Source organism: Mizuhopecten yessoensis, unplaced genomic scaffold (assembly GCF_002113885.1).
Source record: "Mizuhopecten yessoensis strain PY_sf001 unplaced genomic scaffold, ASM211388v2 scaffold4839, whole genome shotgun sequence".
NCBI lineage: Eukaryota > Metazoa > Mollusca > Bivalvia > Pectinida > Pectinidae > Mizuhopecten > Mizuhopecten yessoensis.
Genome location: NW_018405747.1, coordinates 911,316 through 930,851, shown reverse-complemented (window position 1 = coordinate 930,851; position 19,536 = coordinate 911,316). Strand labels below are relative to the sequence as shown.

The 19,536-nt window shown below is 36.6% G+C and overlaps 2 protein-coding genes across 3 annotated transcripts in view; one reads left to right on the top strand and one right to left on the bottom strand.

The window, feature by feature from the left end:
- LOC110449917 overlaps nt 1-7,127 on the bottom strand; it is a 14,923-nt gene extending 7,796 nt beyond the window's left edge. The window contains exons 1-10 of one of the 2 annotated variants that reach the window (XM_021497083.1): nt 7,070-7,127; nt 6,057-6,529; nt 5,521-5,747; nt 4,961-5,102; nt 4,620-4,724; nt 3,727-4,226; nt 3,363-3,501; nt 2,026-2,166; nt 1,540-1,703; nt 16-1,204 (exon numbers count right to left, since the gene is read on the bottom strand). In XM_021497083.1, coding sequence (XP_021352758.1) covers nt 1,042-1,204; nt 1,540-1,703; nt 2,026-2,166; nt 3,363-3,501; nt 3,727-4,226; nt 4,620-4,724; nt 4,961-5,102; nt 5,521-5,747; nt 6,057-6,506 — 2,031 coding nt within the window. In that variant the 5' untranslated portion in view covers nt 6,507-6,529; nt 7,070-7,127 and the 3' untranslated portion in view covers nt 16-1,041. Of the gene's footprint in view, nt 1-15; nt 1,205-1,539; nt 1,704-2,025; nt 2,167-3,362; nt 3,502-3,726; nt 4,227-4,619; nt 4,725-4,960; nt 5,103-5,520; nt 5,748-6,056; nt 6,530-7,069 lie in introns of those variants that run through there. The other variant, XM_021497084.1, reaches the window with a different exon arrangement.
- Nucleotides 7,128-7,156: 29 nt separating this feature from the next.
- On the top strand, nt 7,157-19,536 carry LOC110449916 (negative elongation factor C/D-like). The gene is made up of 16 exons (XM_021497082.1): nt 7,157-7,317; nt 8,948-9,060; nt 9,614-9,723; nt 9,959-10,068; nt 11,024-11,131; nt 11,424-11,576; nt 11,957-12,087; nt 12,603-12,723; nt 12,866-12,932; nt 13,446-13,558; nt 14,013-14,149; nt 14,622-14,736; nt 15,289-15,384; nt 16,586-16,726; nt 17,291-17,420; nt 18,968-19,536. The coding sequence occupies exons 1-16, from the start codon at nt 7,267-7,269 to the stop codon at nt 18,994-18,996; spliced, it is 1,725 nt and encodes a 574-aa protein (XP_021352757.1). The 5' UTR covers nt 7,157-7,266; the 3' UTR covers nt 18,997-19,536.

Genomic DNA, 19,536 nt, shown 5'->3' with positions numbered 1-19,536 from the left:
ACTAAAACGCACAACCATACAACACTACTTAGCACTTAAATAAAATTAAAAAAATGGGTGAGTGAACACACAAGCATATGTACTGTGCTGTAGAACTATAACAACAAAGGAATAAGAGGAAAATACTGACTTAATGGCAAGGTTACTTTCCAACGATGTGATTCCCTGCCTTTTTCAGCAATGTTGGGATTGGTCAGTGGCCCCATGGATGCTCAATGGCACGCTACATTTGGTGGCAGCGGTGGGATCCTAAGGTACATTGCAAGACCAGTTCCCAGTGTTTAGGGAAGGTGCATTAGTTCATAGGGAGGACCCACAGGATTCCCAATATCAGTCTCAGGATAAGACACCTCGGAGGAGGAATAGTGTAACAGCCTAGGAATAAGAGGGGAAAATACTGCCTTATTGGCAAGCTTACTTTCCAACGATGCAGTATGACCCTTGGTCTTCCTCACTTGTTCAGCAACGTCTAGCATGACCAGTGGCTGGATGGGTGCCTGCTAGCACAATACAATACTACACGTTTTAGTAATTGCTGTTAAATGAGATATTTGGCCATTGAATATGCAACTATATGACTCCTAAACTAGCTGGTCAGTGAGAAAATGCCCCGACAATACCCAATTAGAAACAAGGTACTTATATACACTTAGGCATTCTCCGAAAACAATCTAAATACAAATAAAACATCCCCGATTTAATCAAGTTGTTTGAATGATTTCAGGAAATCTTTACCCTTTGCCCCATTTGACATCGGCAGTACATCAGCACAAACCATTTTTCTTGTTGTCTTTTCAATATAAGGTATGTGATGAGCCTACATTCTCAGCTCTAAACTAGGCTGTACTGCTGCACTGTAGCTTAATGGTTATGTTATCAAACATTGATAAATAACTTGTTTGTTATTAGTCACTTTCTTTGTTTTCCAATCAGGACTGTTGATAGTTCCACTCTTCCTTATATCTTCCATTATGTGTCATTTTTTCATCTCTTTCTGACGTGGTAAATTTTCGGTTCATAGCCGACATGTTCCCCGTTACTTCAGTCATCATTGGGTAGTTCTAGGTGGTCATCATCTTCCTCGTCGTAGTAATTCTCTGGGGTACAGAACCAGGAGAGGAGGAGGATGGTGAAGAATACAGCAATGGCATACAGGATGGTGTACGTATGGTTGGTGTGGTGGTGAAGTGTGAACCCCAGGTACCTACAACGTCAGGCTTTAGGTTAGCATACTTACTAGTCATGACATCACTAAAACATTATAATGTACTAATCTAATCTGGAAATTTTTCTTCAGAAATCATGAAGCCCTTACCAAAAGTGATATAAATTATATTACACAATATGTAAAGCAAATCTGTACGTATGTTATAGGTAACTCACCATTACATGATATGGAATACATGTATAAGATTATGTAAATAAATAACATATTTTAAAGAATAGAAAGACTAGTCTGTTTCTGATCATTCAAAACTCTGCAAAAATATATATTCAGTAAACATCTTTTGATCATTACTGAAAAAAAAGTCCACTTACCCCATCTTACAGGTTACTATGAAGTCCGTAAGACCATCATTGTCAAAGTCGCCTGCCACAGTTGGTGCTGTCGGTAGGCATGGTAACGAGTGTTCAGCCAATAGTCTACCACCTACCAGGTCAACCAATGACAATCCTTTGTAGGCTGCCAGGACCAGGACATTCTGGGGACAAGGTGGATAATGAGATCAAGATTCATACAATCATGTATCACAGACATTAGTCTGGTACATGTTTTTGTAAGACATCCAGGAAAAGTGAAATGTTCTCTATTTCAGGTGTTCATAAAGGTGAGAAATCCATAATCTGTATAAATGTGAGACATATGTAACTTTTTATCTGACATGTTTTCAGGTGTTTATAAAGGTATGAAATCCGTAATCTGTATAAATGTAAGACTTACTTATCTTTTGATCAGATGCCTATATATAGGTGGAACATACTAACTGATCATCATACATCTTACATAAGGTGAAGCAAACATACCCTTTTATCGGACACCTGTATTGAGGTGAGAATGGTGCTGGGCCGGAAGGACTTGGTGAACTCTTTGTACTGAGATGGGTTGGACTGCTGTGCTGTGCGTATCTCTGTGGCTGCTTCAGCCCACCTGTATGACGTCTGTACCTGACAACACAACACAACACTTATAGCACAACAGTACATCACTGGACCTATACATACATGCATGCTAGAAATATCACCGTTTACCTGTATCAAACTTTGTCCCTAGTGTTCAGACACATTTTAACTTTTACGTTGTAGACAGGCTTTCATTTTCCTGCCAGTATTATTTTAGCAGACTTGTGAAAAATTGAGAATGCAAATGCAGCGCAATAGTGAACATTTCTAGTTTTGATTTAAAAACTCTGAAAATAAAAAATTCAAAGAAGCTTGCTAAAACTTGTCAACAAGACCTGTATACTATAATATTTGCAACTCATCTTTACCTACTCTCCCTTTCTAATTCATGTGTTTGAAGAGGATATTATTATCTGATGCTTTAATCTCTCTACATATATATGCAGGATAGGTAATACTAAGATAACTAAGAGCCATAATTATTTAAATCAGGATTAAAAAAACATAGCAGTTACTTAATGACAAGGTTATATGTCAGGTACTCTTTCTGTGAAATTTGATAAAAATCCGTTTTAGACTGTAACAGTACTGTAGTAGACTGAAAAAGGCTTTCATAGGTAAATCAAGGGTCGTAACTCTCTTGATGTCAATAGAACAACGTTAACTTACAGTCATACATTCACAAGTTTGATTAAAATTGGTGCCATACTTTAGAAGGAGCAGCGCAGACCAAACTATGCCTATAGGTAGATGCCCAATTCCAATATAACCCACCACAACATCATTTTTTTTGGGGGGGGGGGGGGGGGGGGGGGGTAATATTGGCCTGTTTATAGTCTGTCATGATCACATGAACAGCTTAAAAGTATGAAAGCTCAAACATCTATAATTCCGATGAAAATTTTGTTTACATACATTAAGAAAAGAATGGCTTCAACTCAAATTCAAACAAAAATGTGTTTTACATGACTTTCAGACCTATTTCCAAAAATTCTTCATTTTACACAAAATACTTCTGTGTTCTTAAAATGAACAGTTTCCATTAGAGCATCAAAGCATTCTATAACAAAGTTACATAGCCAAGAAGTTTTCTGATAATCATATAGTTGAACTGGATATTATAGACTCCAACTGTTGCCACTTATACACTATTATTTGATAGAAAAAAATTAACAACAATCTAAAGTGAAACAGATACCGATGAGTTGGGACCAACAACACACGACAGAACACTGTCATACCTGCCAGTTGACGTTGCCCTCTTTATCAAAGGAAGAGACTCGGGCCATGCCTCCTGTTGTGATGATGTCATATTCCTTTTTGCCTGTGGGTAGATGGTGACCCAACAGGAAACGGAAAATCCCAGCTTTCTTGGCAATACTGGAAGATAATGTTTCAATTGTAAAAACAGGTGTTCTAAGTATTGCTGGAAGATAAATGATAATGAAAATCCAGCCTTTTAATCTATGCAGAAAAAAAGAAAAAAAACCATTGAAAACAAAGTTTTCTCAGCAATGCTGAATGAAAAACGTTCTGTGTGTTTGTGCTATAAATAAAAGAATGAGTTTGTAATCTCTTAAATTCTTATTGATGATGTGTACCCACCTGTCTATGATGACTGGTGGTACCTTCTGCAGACTGTCCTCATCATAAACCCAGGAAGTGGTGAAGAAGACTCGGGTCAGCCGACAAACTGGCAGCTGGTTGACCTTCTCCTTGACTGGCTGTAGACGCCAGATCTCTATGTGACAAGGCCGGACCCCTGCAGCCTGGCCCCACACCAGCTTCTCATGGTTACCATCGTTGTCGATGTCTACGTACAGAGACCCGTCAGGAGGGAGGGGGAACTCTGTGATGGGACGTCCTGTCAGTAGGTTAAGCACCTCCAAACCATTGTGGTTGTGAATGATGACGGCATTAGGATTGGCTACATGTTCGTGGTCACTGTGTGGGCGATGGCCTCCGTAGCTGTATCCCATCACATGCTCAGGGGTGAGGGCAAGGCGTGACCGCTCACCATCAGGGGAGTCTGGTAAAATATCTCCCTTCTTCTGGAAATGTCCCAGGGTCAGTTTGGTGTCGTCAATGGACTGCCAACCAAAGGGCTGCAGGAGACATACATTACTTCAATAATCAATAACACCAGAATATGACATGAAAAATAAAAAGGATGCTTTAGGTAGATTAAAAAGATAATGAAAATTACAGCTTTTATCATAATTAGGATTACCAACTGGCATCAATCTAAAACATTTGAACATCTGTAAAAGTATACAGTCGTTAACAATGTATCAAATTAATGATGCGCAATATAAAGCTAAGTATAAACAAACTCACTTTTGTAATATTACCATATTCAAAGTTTATCTAAAGATCCACAGACCAGTAAATGTTGTAGTAACAGATAAAAACACATTCACAGGAAATCTTTCAGATGAATTTGAATAAAGTTTGGACAAGGTCTTGGCACAGTTCTCACAGTAAATATACACACTAACCAGGAAGGATAGGAGTTCATCTCGGTACAGGTTCCAGGGGGACTCCCCTACATGAAGGCGGCGGCGCTTCAGTGCCAGCTTCCAGTGGTGGTCACCATGGATGTCCTGTCAAGGTTCAGATTACAACTTAAAATTGCTCTTCAAAAATATTGATCAAATTTCAAATATTTTTGATACTTAATGAAGGTCGAATTTGAAACAAATTATAACCGCATCTTAATTTGATTTTACACAGATTCGAAGTTAAAGACAACACAAAAACTAGCACAAATGTACATGTACAATGGCAGGTCTTAAAATTAAAACATGTTGTCTAACATGGCTGATTCATCAGTGATTACCTTTACATCTGCGACAGGTTCACCGAAGTCGCCCGGCAGATGGTGCCATCTTAGAGTACCGTCAATGCCATTGAGAGCAAACGACGAGAAATGTGTCAAGGTGTTGTCCTCTGTAGTGTGTTCTGTTTCATTGTCCGTCTCACTGTTAACACAATCACACAATAAACTCACGGTAATTACAGTTTAAAGAAGCTGTTGTAATAAGTATACGATGTAAAATTAAAAGAATACAAAATGACATACTTCACCAATGGTGTCTCATTAAGGTATTTACTTTGGGAATTATAAATATTTGATTGATTTCCCAATAGATATAAGATCTATTACAATGGTACCAATGTGAATTATTATTCTACAGGAGATGACCACCATTGCTCCGAGGGATTATCATTTTCTTAGTGTAAGAGATATCACGGAGAATGATTTTGGAACCAAAAAACAAAATTGACCAGTGATCAAGTTTTCCCATTTTCCCCCTCATTTTCAAACTTCTTTCTCATTTATCATGTTCGATTCAATTTCAGAGGTCAGAGTTTAAAACCTTGAAAGCCCTTACTTACTTGTGTGTGACAATTTTGCCGTGTGTTTTGTGTGTGAAACTGCCCCCAATGATGACGAGGCCATGGTCATCCTTTCTGACTTTGTGAGGTGTGATAATGACCCCCATATCCTTTACAATGTAAGTGTCCTTTACGTGACTTATATCCATCAGTTTCTTTTTCCATAGCAACTGCAGGTCGGAGTCATAACACAGTACATGCCAATCATCAGTGACAATTACGATAATCTGTTAAGAAGAGAAACAAAATTCATTTAAACATCATTTGACAATTTAACTTATCAAACATTCTCAGAGAAACTTTCAAAATACATTTGAATTTTAGTCATCTATTAATAAATCGCTGTCTAACTGCATCTTGTTTTTTCTAACATTATCACAAACAAAAGACTTCTACATGATATGAAATGTGTCTCAATGAAAACATTTTTTTCTTTTTGTTTATTCAATAGTGGTACAGCTATACAGCATATATACACTTAGTATCAAATTGAAGAGAACATATAAATAGCTATGTTAATTAACACATAATCTTACCTGTTTTCTTATTTGCATAAGAGACAAGTAAGGTACAGTAAATCCTGTTTCCATGACAACAGGTCTGCTCTTCCATCTATTGGATTCATCAGCCAGTGAGAGTGCCACCTTGTGTTTGACGATGACATGTGGAAGAGTTTGGTCATCTTCGTCGGTCTGTGTCACATTGGGAAGTGCCAGGGAAGACAGTTTGAAGTCACTTGAAATCAGGAGGATCTCATTGACTCCATCACCCTCAAGGTCGGTAATTACAGGAGGTGGGACACGGTCCCGTCTTGTGGGGAAGGCTGCATTAGCGTAGGCCTGAGTTTCCACACGCTTACGCCAGACTGGCTTTAGTATATAGGAATCATTGGCGCGGAACAGATAGCCAATGATACAGCATAGCACCACAAATATTACATTGTTGGCATTCAAACTTTTAGCTCTATTCCACAAAACGTCAAACATTCTTCAGCATGCATGAAGATAACCTTTTAACAAAAATAAAAAATAAAAATATGACAAGCAAATGAAGCAAAGGATAATGTATGATGTATATGTGGAAAAAGTGACTTGCTTTTCAGCTATATTTTTTTATAGTAAGCAAAATTATATCTAGAATGAAAGGATTCAGATCTGCTGATAGCCTACTTTGGATGAAAAATAGCTTTTTATAATCCCAACACTCAACAGATTCAGAACAATCAGAATAATCATTTTTTATTTGGTAAACAATTAAACGAGCAACAATTTAATACCGAAATGAGATTACATGTGTATGTTACATTGTACTGATGTAGACACTCTGGCATGTGTATTACTAATAAGTTACCCTGCTGACTGATATCATGTCTGTACTGTAACTTAAAGCAACTGTGTCGCCGGGTTACAGATCAGTTGTTAATTAATGCAACGAAAGTTAATCTGGGGGGAAATAATTCTTACAATATTGGAAAGGGATAAAAGAACCCGAAGTATATACAACAGTAGACAATTATTTAACAATATAGTGTTTGCACTAAAAGTCTCACCGTCAATTTAAAGTTGACCAGTTCGTTCAAGCATTCCGTATTGTAACTGAAAAAGTTGTAAGTTATGTGCCCTTGGCGGAAGTTACAATTTCCAAGATGTCAGCGCCCATGTAAAAAGTGCGGGGGAAACGGTTTTCAAAATTAAGACAGTTGCTACTGTTTTGACAGTAAAAAGTGGTTACCAACCAAACGACGAGATGGCAGATTACGATGACGACGATAACATGTGGGACGAGGCAGGGGGAGAGGTAGATCTTTTCTTGTCATGATCATTCGTAATCAATATGGCAAATGTAAACAGGGTAAAATTGTAACGTTTCGTCTGTTTGCAAGATTACCGTCATCATAACACTGTCTTAGATAACTTCTCAGATTTGTCCAATGTTTTACAATAATATAGATATTTTACATTGTATGGAATAGGTGCAACATGGAGACGAACATTTTTGACGGTATATTGAGTAAATAAAACCCCAGGCAGTAACTTACTAACAGTAGATCAAGCTAACTATTTCAGGTCCAGTTCACTCTGCCGATTGAGCTATATAGTTGTAAAGACCTATAATAGCTCTGTTGACCTAACTGAAATAGGTCTTTTGAGCTATTTTCAAGTGATTTTCTTTTTAAGGAAAACGAAACGAAGTCGCTTTTAAAAGAAGATTGTATCATTAGGTTGATAACAAAAGACATTAAATATAAGTATTCTTTTTAAAAAATAATGATATAAAAAAACGGAAATTTTACATTGATGCAAAATGAAAATAAACATCTAACTGTATGCTTTTGTAGTCAACATTACTGTAAACCTTATTGTTTTATGTGATTTTGCTTTAATTTAATGAAAATCGAAATCTGAGAAAAAATGATAGCTCAATACAGCTATAATTTACAGGTGAATATAGCTATATAGGTCTTTATAGCTATATAGCTCAATCGACAGAGTGTACTGGGCCTGTATTTTATATTTAAAACAGGCATTTGTTGGAAGGATCTTAACTTTTGAATTGTAAACCCTAACATTATCAATATTGTCAATTCGTCCCTTTTCACCAGATGGAGTGGTGATGTCATCAATTGTTATCATGACGACTCATGGTCTTTTGTAATAAAGTAATTCATTGATTTTTTTAAGATTTTCTTGATACTGCTATGTCAGTATTTTAAAAGTTTTAGTTCCTGAATTTAATTATTGTTAAAAATTGGTTCATTTTTATTCTTCCAAATAGTCATAGTGAGTTATATTCTCAGACAAATTATTGCTTATAATCTTGATTCCTTACATGCTAACATCATAGAATAGAAACAAGATCTACAAAAGAGTCACACTTATTAATTTGTTAGACATTTTAATCAACTCATTCCATATGTACCAAATCCCTTTTAATACATATACAGTATTTAAAACGTAATTTGTAAAACAATTGAGTAATACCTTCATAATGCTTTATATATATATATATATACCATATGTCTGAAGTTCAGGGTCGCATTCCATGGCATTATTATACAATGTAGTTGTGCACATTTCCTGAAGAGCAACAACTGACATGAAATCAGTCAAGCAACACTGAAAATTAGATGCTGTGTTTCAGGTGGTTAAATTACAATGAATCTGTAAACAAAACTTCCACAAGACTTACAAAGTAGATTTAAGTTATTATTTCTTTTCATCATATTACAGATTTGTCTATCTTAAAAAGTATCAATTTTGGAATAGACATTGGTAAGTTTTGACAATCATATCCAAATATAACTGGGTTTCAATACCAATCACACAGGGACTGATATTGTCCCAGATACTTTGCTGAGTTGAGAAAACTCTGTTTTAAGACCCTTGTTTTAATTAAACCAATAGACCATATACAATGTCTTCCTCAGTCCCCCGATTTAGAAGATGAAGAGGAGACTATGGCTACCCATCAGGAATGTATTACAGCTTTCGAATCCAAAGATTTCATCATGGAACCTGGAGTTTTCCAGTTTTTGAAAAGGTGATTTGAATTTAGTTAAATGGATGTTAAATCAGAATGGAAGTTTAGTATCATTACTTTAACATAAAGAAAATCAATCGATACAGCATGTTGTTAACTCATTCACCCCTGAAATTTCATAATGAACTATTCCAACCTTTGAATTGGAAGGGTTCAAATGTGTCTTCAGGGGTGAATGGGTTAATTTGACTCACTCAAGCATTGTAGTATGTTTGAAATGTGCAACTAACAGTTTTAATTACATATCTTCAGTCACAACAGAAAATGAAAGAAATGCATATGTGGACTTAACTTATTGAAAGTTTCTATGTTATATCATTAACTTGGATTCTATCATATTATTTCTCACAACCAAACAATTAATTAATTCAAACTGGATAGTAAAAACAATGAAAATTGTGGATGCAGTGTTTATATGAATATCTCCATTCAGAAATCAGGTACAGCAGTTAGAGTCACCGCTATAAAAAGTTTTGATTTTGAGGTCTCACTGTTTAAAGCTTGTTTATATTTTCACACAAGGGTCTAAATTAATTTATTTTATCTGTTTAAGGTTTCTACAAGCAGGGGGATCCCCTGAGCGGGTTGTGGAGATGCTATCTGAGAATTACACAGCCGTTGCCCAGACCGTCAACCTTCTGGCTGAGTGGCTTATACAGGCTGGTATGTACTAATATGCATTCTCACTGGCATTACAAAATGATTAGGCCTTGAAAAAAACCACTTAGGAACTTATTTTGTAATTTACATTATCATTTATTGAAGATATGATTTATTTTTCCTAGATTTGATATCATATAATGAGAAATAATGATAATGAGATCAAAAGATGAATAATTAAAGGCTTACTTTGACAGACTTAAATATAGTGCTACACATGTATGCTTCTTATTTGTAGGCGTGGATATCAAAGTTGTACAGGAAATGGTTGAAAATCATCTCAAGGCCATGATACTCAAACACTTTGACCCCAAAAAAGCTGATTCTATTTTTACAGATGAAGGAGAGGTAACATTCTTAATGTGACATTTACTGTTATTTCAAAGAAAAGCGATCAAAGTTATCAAAAATGTAAAAATAAATATTTTACCCCAGGTATACAAACATGAAAATTGTGACTAACAGTTTAAAACATGGAAGTCAATCACAATGAACTATCTAATATTTTCTATAATACATAATACAGTTTTAGTACAAGAAAAGAAATGTTGAAATTATCAGGATATTATCCTCAAAATTTACGAAACAATTATCTCCATAGCTGACTTACTAGGTATTTTTAGGTTACCTGAGCTTTAGCTCAAGTGACCTATTGCTATCTGTCTTTGTCATTCGTCCATTAACATTTTACATTTTCAACTTAAGCTGAAATACTGGCATAGGGATTTCATTAACATTTCATGGGAAGGTTACTGACATCTCCCTGACCAAGTGTTGTTATTTTTTTGGTCAATCAGAAATCCAATATGGCCACCACGGCCGCCATTTTGAAAAACTATTTCAAACTTAAAGTCAAGCTCTGCTGATCCGATTGAACTGAAACTTTGTAGGAATGATCGACTCATGGTCCTGACAAAGTGTTGTTATTTTCTGGGTCGATCAGAAATCCAATATGGCCGACCTGGCAGCCATTTTTTAAAACTATTTCAAACTTAAAGTCAAGTTCTGCTGATCCAATTGAACTGAAACTTTGTAGGAATGATCGACTCATGGTCCTGCCAAACTTAGGTTAACGTTATACTTAACTATTTTGTACTCAAATTGGTACATATTTTAACCACAAAAATAAATACCGTAGGACTCCGTTTAGGTCCATGGGCCTCTTGTTATCAAGTGAGACTGATAATATCCCTACTGTGAGATTTCTTGCTTCAACAACAACATCATTTCAGAAATTTATAATATTTTTGAATTTTAGGATTACAAAATGTTATTTTATGTAACCATATTTTGTGTATTGCAGACACCAGCATGGCTTGCAGAGATGATAGAGTTCCCCACATGGAGAGAACTTTTCTACAAACTAGCTGAGGATTATCCAGACTGTCTCATGTTGAACTTCACTGTGAAGGTATCTGTTAACATAATTAATCAATCAAACCACAGATCTGTATATTGTAATTTGATGGGCCAGAGTGCTCAATTATGTGAAACCATTGTAACTTAAAATTAATCTGGTTTGGTAAACAAAAATTATAATCCTTTGGATACTTTGACTTGAAATACATTTTCATTATCATATGATGATATTTTGATCACTACAGATAGATTTCATATATGGCATTAAGAGTTGATCAAAATTGCTTGTTTTCAGGTATTACAAAGGCATCTGTTTAAATATTATGCTCTTAATTAATGTTTAGTTGATCTCCGATGCGGGTTACCAAGGGGAGATAACCTCAGTGTCAACAGCATGTCACCAGATTGAGGTTTTCTCCCGTGTGTTACGAACGTCTATCACCAGTCTACTGGAAGGAGGTGAGGAGGCTGTGAAGAAAAACCTCCCAGAATTCACAGTAAGTCATGCACGTCATTGAACACCGTAAAGCATTTAGATAACTTACAGTCAACCTTTATACTGTTGAATGCCTCATTTGTTTACAGTATTAATTAATTATTGAAAAAAGTCAGTCTTTGTCTTTCTTGATATTGCATTTGTTTTTTGAGGTGCAATTGTGATAGGCCTAGTATGATTCAAAATAAACACATTTTGATATAAACTATTTTTAAATGTGATTTGTCGCAAAACTCTGTATATTTAGGTTATTCACATGGATTATTTCATTAAATTATCTTTTAAATATTTTATGTACATTAACTTTTTAAACAGATTTCAATGATAAATAAAACATATGAAAGGTGCAAACATTTAATAAAAACAATGTTTTTACCACAGAAAATGGTTTGTCACGGAGAACACACATACCTTTATAGTCAGGTGTTGATGCACATCCTGGCTAATGAACCACGTGGAGGGTCCAACATTCGTAGATTATGTCAGGAACTACAGAATGGAGCTAAAGACCGGTCAGTACAATGTTAATGCGACAAAACTGTCAGGTGTTTGTCTGATCACAAACTCGTATATTAACTCCAACAACCCAGGTGGAGTATAAAATGGTCTGGGGTGGATGTTGCAGTATCTGTGGTGTAGCATTCAAATGAGGTGGCACTATAAAAGATGCCGTTGGAAGCACGGTCCCACTACAAACAGAACACAATACATCTCCAGCATACACACAGGCATACACACACACATACACCCAGATATTAGCCAGGTGGCATATGACTAGCAGTTAGCGCCTGATAAGGCAGCTCCTGCGAATTCCTCAAAGATTGTATATCCTAACTGTATATCTATGTAATGTAAAGCGCTTTAGAGTGGCTTGTGTTAGCTAGATAGGGCACTATATCACATGCCACATTGTTTTTTCATCAAATATACCTTTTGACAGTTAATCAGTGAATGATTGTGACCCTCTACATGATATTGACTGCCTTGTTACCTCTGTTGACTTACCTTTTTGTTTTTATGTTTTTAGGGGCCTGGATGTGACACCAATCACCCTGGCCCTCAGTGGGGCAGCAGCCTATCCCCGGGCATGCTCAGCTCTCTCCTCCATGTTGTCACGGCATGCCCTCAATCCAGCAGATATCTCCATCGTAAGTACTCTCATGTTTCTAGAAACACTTCTATGTATTTGCTCATTTGCTAATTTCAATGACAGCTCTTCATAAAACATGCAATTTTTATACACAGAATTATTTTTGGTTTCTGGTTTACAAAACTTGTATCATTTTACAGCTCTTCAATATGTACTCCGAGATGAATCCACCCCCTGTTGACCTCATCCGGGTCCCAGCATTTCTAGGTTCGTTCTCTTACTGTAATTGCTTTACTTATGTAAGTTATTTCTGGGTTGATTTTGTTATAAATATACTGGTACCAATTTGTGTAGGTAAGATGAACAATTCTGACCCAAAATCATCCATATGCCTGAGTCACATCTGTCCCCATTCTCTAGATAATTTTGTTACATCATCACCAAAGTCTACATTTAAAAACATGTATAAACTGACTACTGCTTGGGGACTGGATGATGTATTAATTTTCTCACCAAGAGACACTTGGTTATAATATTAAAGCTGTGGTTTTAGTGATTGCTTAGTTTGTATCAAACAACCTAGAATATTCAAATGTAGCCGTGACTGTTTACACTCTCAATGTTTGACCCCTGCATTCTCCAATCTCGCTACACTTCTGGGGACTGTAGGTGTGAAAAGTGAAAAATTGCAGTACCATATTTATGATTGTGATATTTTATAAAATTACTTTGATATACTGTAAGGATATCTGTAGAACTGTTTTCCATATTTTCCATCAGATCTCCTCATTGAAGCACTATTCCGGCCGACATCTCGAATCAACCCTGAACACAAGGCCAAGTATGTGTACGTGTTGGCGTATGCGGCCAGTGTGGTGGAGACCTACAAGAAGGTAAGTGAGTGCCGCAGGGTAACTGTAGAGGCCGTTACAGTGAAGTCTACACAACTATAACCTTAACCCTTTCACCCCTATGTAACTTGAGTGAACTCTACCATGCATCAATCTTGAAGAGTCCATTATGGTCTACAGTATGGTGAAAGGGTTAACATTCGTTAGTTTTTTTATCAATGCAGAAAAGGTAATTCTCCCAATAGAAAAATCAGTGTTTGACAAAAAGGTGAAAAAAATATTCAAGATGGTAAATTGTTGTGTTACATGTCCATATAAAGCAACACTTAAAATAAAATAGCTGCCAGATTCACAGCTTCATATCTATTTTTCTGGATATTTGCCATGCGGGTTGGAAAACAAAATTTTCAGGACTGTGCATACCAATGTCACAATGAATCTTTGGAAATGATACAGTTTGTTCAGAACTGAAAATGATGTGATGTGTTATTAACAGGGAGTGAGGAAGAATATCGACCGAGGCGAGTTGAAGCCGACAACACAAGCTCTGGAGAGAGTACAGGTTTTGTGTGCAGAGAACAAAAGCTCATCAGAGCTTATAGCTGATGTTTCTACGCTCTTCTTAAACATCAAGTAAGACATGCATGTTGATAATCATCAAGTCCTTGTGTTTACACTTAAAGGAATATTATCTGTGTGTTGAACTTAACAGCCATTTTCAAAGAGATTTTACGTTAGTTTAAACTTTGTGAACTTTCATGCTGTTTGTTTATGACTACCAGTACATTGTTTGTAAAATTCCATCACCTTTTTCTAGCTAGATATGGAACCATATCAAATTTTGTATAATTTTACAAATAATGTTTTGCAACATAATGGTTTGATTTTCTCAGTATATTTTGAAGGAAAGAAAATATTTTATAAATATATATAAAAAAAATGGTATTAAAATTGTACATTTATAGAAAGCGTCAGGAAATATTAGTTATTGTGGTTTCTTTGTTGTAGTGGTTTTACAACTGCTTCAAAAGTAGTTCAGTTAACCAGCAGACCATATATTATGGGATGTACCCTGGTATTTGTATGTGTTGATTATGTACCCTAGATTCCCTGTGATAGCATTTGGAGTGCTCAAGTGGGTGGATTACACTGTGACGGACACCAGTTACTTCAAGCTTAACACAGATCACACTCCCCTACATCTTGTGCTAATTGACGAGGTCAGTAGTCAACATATGATAATATTGTGATCGATATCAATAGTAAAAATACATATACATAAGGATATATATTGTGAAGGGAATATTGTGCTACTTATTGAATAGTGACATGAGTGTGGTGTTTCGTAAATCTATGTGCTGTCAGATTTTGTTGTAATATGGTTGAAATTTTTTTTTGTCGGGTAAATTATTGTTTTGATTGTCCAAATTTCATTGGTCAAATGTTTCATAAAGATGAATGCCAAATTCAATATTTTTTGATAAGTACAGAAATTTAGATTTGTGACAACATTGTTGAGTTGTTGAAGCAATAGAGGTTATAATGAATAGCTACATGGAATTCATTGTTAAAATACATAATACAGGTCATACCCTTGTAAACTGATAAACGTTACATTAATCTGTGTGAGTGTCAAAGTAACTATCAGGTATGTTAGTATCTGAATGACTCCGGTTTATATCTGAATGACTCAGGTTTATATCTGAATTACTGTAAGATTTATAAGTATCTGTCATGTTTACGTGTGTCCGAGTAACTGTGTTGTGTTACAGATTGTGACCAATCACCACCTGCTCCACCTAAAAGCCCTGGAGCTGCTGGTGAAGCTGTTTGAGTCTCAGTTTGAGGAGCTGGATGTCCTTGTGAGGGTAGGTACCTAGTAGAATCCAGCTAGGCTGATGTAAGTCACTGACATTGTGTTTCTATACAGTTTTATGTTGCGTGTTTTATTCAAACAGTAAAATTTGTTATGACACTAGCGTTACACACATAACAAACTAGATTGTAGAGCGTGGTCTTCACAGATACCCCCCCCCCATTATTAGTGTTGTAGTTTGACAAGAAAGTGTCATAGTGACCTCATTTCAGGATGCCACACACTGCCTTCAAAGTATGTAACTATAAATAGTGGCAAAGATGTGCTCCAGAAACCTGTATTTTAGATCTTTAAACAAAGGTCAGGTGAAATAGAGGTAACAGTGACCTACCTGGTATATACAAAGTTTGATGCCCATTCAAGAAACAGTGGGTGAGATATGCTCCAGAAATCTGTATTTCAGAGCTTGTGGCAAAGGTCAATGGTCAAATAGAGGTCACAGTGACCTCATTTAAGGTTTGACACACTGCCTTTCCGTGATGTACCTAGGTATAATCAAGGTTTGATGCCCATTCTTGAAACAGTGACGAAGATATGCTCCAGTAAATGTAGTCAGCACAGACAAACACACACAGACAGATGGGATCAAATGCTTTATACCCAGACTTCAGTCGAAACGGGGGTATACAAAAATACGATTGCAGTTACTGTAACATTTTATGTAAGATAGAGATGGTTAGGATTGAAGTGCAGATGCATGAACATGTGATGTGGAAGGTGCTAATTTATGTAAGTTTTGCTTTGTTGCAAGTGAGTTGTGGTAAAATGTTCATTGACTGGTAACCATGTTTTTTCATAGAATATTTAAAATCAAATAAATTCTTGCCTTATTAGATCTAACCCCTGACCATACCTTACTCTGTATGATCAATGATGTATTTTATCTGACTCAAAACCTGCATGTATCTAACCGCTGACCTGACCTTATTTGATCTGACCCCTGACCTTATTCTGTATGATGTAGGATGTATTTACATTTATATTTTTATGTAGTTATTATCCGACTCAAAACCTACATGTATCGAACCACTGACCTGACCTTATTTAAACTGACCCCTGACCTCTGACCTTATTCTGTATGATGTAGGATGTATTTACATTTATATTTTTATGTAGTTATTATCTGATTCAAAACCTACATGTATTGAACCGCTGACCTGACCTTATTTTAACTGACCCCTGACCCTTTGTAGCTGGAGCTGAAGAAGACGGTCCTTGACAGGATGGTGCACCTGTTCAGTCGAGGCTTTGTCCTGCCTGTGGTCACTTATGTCAAGAACTGTGTGGACAAACCGGACACCGACATCTCCCTGGTCAGGCACTTTGTCACAGAGGTAAGCACCTTAACTTAATTTAGCAAGAATATTTCTTTTCAATTTTTACAAGTGATATTAAGATACAAACTGAATGGCCTCTTAAATATGAATTAAAAAAAGATTTGGAAGAATTATATCCTTCATTTGTTAACCTTCTGAGATAAAGCTGTATTTTGTTAGATCATTAACTCATTCACCCCTGAACTGAACTATTCCAACCTTTGAATTGGAAGTGTTCAAATGTGTCTTCAGGGGTGAACGAGTTAATTAAAATCTTATCTCACCTTTTAGAAGAACGGTTTATGTAGTGATTTAAACAACTACTTGTACCTTGCATACTAATAAGCATAGAAACTTTCATTGTAGTACTGTAGTACTGTAGTACTGTAAAAATAGTCCAGACAAACTTGTGTGTTCAGTGAGATGGACAGACAGCCTCATACCAATCCCCTCCCCCTAAATTAGTTGAAATCAATGCATGTGCTGAAAATTGATTTAATCAGTAGGGCTAACCATCCCTTCTCAATAAATAACATGGAACAAAAATGGTGTGTACTGATAGATATTTGCCTGTTGTTTCAGATCCTAGACATTATTGCCCCTCCCTACACACCAGAGTTTGTCCACCTATTCCTCCCTCTGATAGAGAACAAGGCTATCACAGGCTCCATCAGGACAGACGACGGGAGTGATCCAGTATCAGAGTTCATAGGTAATATTCAAGGTTTAAGAGATTGTCAGAATGTCAGATCTCAACATTCAACTGTTTTGGATACTATTGCAGAATAACTTATATACATTTTAACTCATGGTTACATGGTTAGTCAGTGTATCTTAGTGACAAATCAGGTCACTTTATCATAGTGACAAGGTTGATCCCACTACCTTTGTGCCAAGATTGGTCACTTAATCTTCATAATAAGTTTGGTCACTAAACCGTTGTGACACGTTTTGTCACTTTGTCTTAATAAGTTAAATGTGTATTGAGTTCAGATTCCTGTAAGAAGCTGATTAGTAGCTCACCTTGTCCGAAGGACCATGGTGAGCTTATGCCATACCACGGCGTCCGTCCACCTTTCCTTTAAAACATTACTAGTCCTGAACAACATTATTGATTTTGGCAAAATTTGGCTCCTCTGCATGCTGACGGGCGGGGCCCAATAGGAGAATTTGAGGTTAAAACCTTTAAAATCCTTCTTCTTCTGAACCATTGGAGGGATATTATCCAAATTTGGCCTGGAACATCCTTGAGCATAGGGGACTCAATTTTGTATAAATTGAGGTTGTGGCCCCTCATGGTGCTGCTTTATAGGGGAATTTGAGGTTTATATCTTAAAAATCCTTCTTCTTCTTAACAATTGGAGTTATTTTTAGCATCCTTGGTTAAAGGGACTTAATTTCGTATAAACTGAGGATGTGGCCCCTGCATGCAGCGAGATTGGGCCTAAAAGGGGAATTTAAGGTTTAAATCTTCAAAACCTTCTTCTTCAGTATGGTTGGAATTATTGTAACCAAATTTGGTTCAGTTTGCAAGGGCTAACATAGACGTGTGCCTAGCTCAAAGGACTGATCTGGGATTGACAAATAACATAGATACAGTGTAATATCATAGCACATCGCTATCAGGTGCAAATAGACAGGAAGTACAGTTCAGCATCCCTTGACCCTGACAGGTCATATACTAAGCCTTATCTGACATAAGACAATTAATTCTATGGCCAGCACCGGTGCACCGACAGCCAGCAATTAATTGTATACCTCTAAACTATGGGACAACAGGAAACTCTATAATAATTGAACATAAACATTGTCTCAATTACACTTGGTCATATATTTATCTCAACATAGGGGGGCATAGTATTAAATGTTTGAAATCCTTTTCCTTCAGTTTCTTTGGAGGAATTTCAACCAAATTTTGTGTAGAGTATTCTTGGGCAAAGGGGACTAAATTGTGTATAAATAGATGCTTGCTTTTAGGGGGCAGGCACAATAGGGGAAATTGAGATTAATCCACCCTAATTCATGGAAGAAAGGGATCTAATGAGGGACGGGTGTTGCTGAGAGACAGAGCCAATATTTGGAAATAGTTAAGAGTATTATATCTAATACAAATAATTCTTTATGGTTGCTTTATTATCTAGGCGAGCGATACAGGCTTACTGGGCCTCTTGTTATTGGCTTTGTCACAAGCAACAAATCATTACATCTGTTCATGTCAGGTGCTTGTGTGGAGTTAACCAATGCATGTATGTTTTACAGGTCATTGTAAAATGTCATCGTACATCTGAGGAGAGAATCAAGATGGTATACCTCAAGCAAGGTAATGTGGTATTCGACATGACAAGAATAATGTCCAGCCAACTGGGACCAGAGAAAGGCAAACTCTACTATGGACTGGAGCAAGACCTCCGCTGTGGGCCACAACCTCTACTGTGGACCAGACATCTCCTCTGGAGCAGCATATTCCTCCTACCAAAGCTGGTCTTTGTTGTGAACAGGTGTCACCTGGAGGATTATTCGCTATTGACTGCATGCCTGCTGGTCAGGCAGACATATGGAAAGGACACTACGGACTGAACAATTTCCAATCTTAATGTCATTATGGATGAAGTGAACTTCCCAAAATGTTTTACTGTAATGTGAACTGGTTGGGGATGTCCCATCTGCAGCCATACACTTTTGTATACACAACATCAGCAAGGAACCAGTTCCTTACATTAGTACTCGGCCTTAAAATAGCAAGTCGACTAGTCAAACCTGCCAGATTCTAGGCATTCCTATGACCAGGCAGTTTATTTGTCAAATTTTAAAACTTACTAATGTTTTCT

Excerpts from the sequence above, each read along its gene's own strand:
- LOC110449916 (XM_021497082.1), top strand. The coding sequence starts at position 7,267 with ATGGCAGATTACGATGACGACGATAACATGTGGGACGAGGCAGGGGGA. Across the intron at positions 14,150-14,621 it reads ACGCTCTTCTTAAACATCAA|ATTCCCTGTGATAGCATTTG; the intron begins GTAAGACATGCA and ends TATGTACCCTAG. Across the intron at positions 15,385-16,585 it reads AGCTGGATGTCCTTGTGAGG|CTGGAGCTGAAGAAGACGGT; the intron begins GTAGGTACCTAG and ends GACCCTTTGTAG.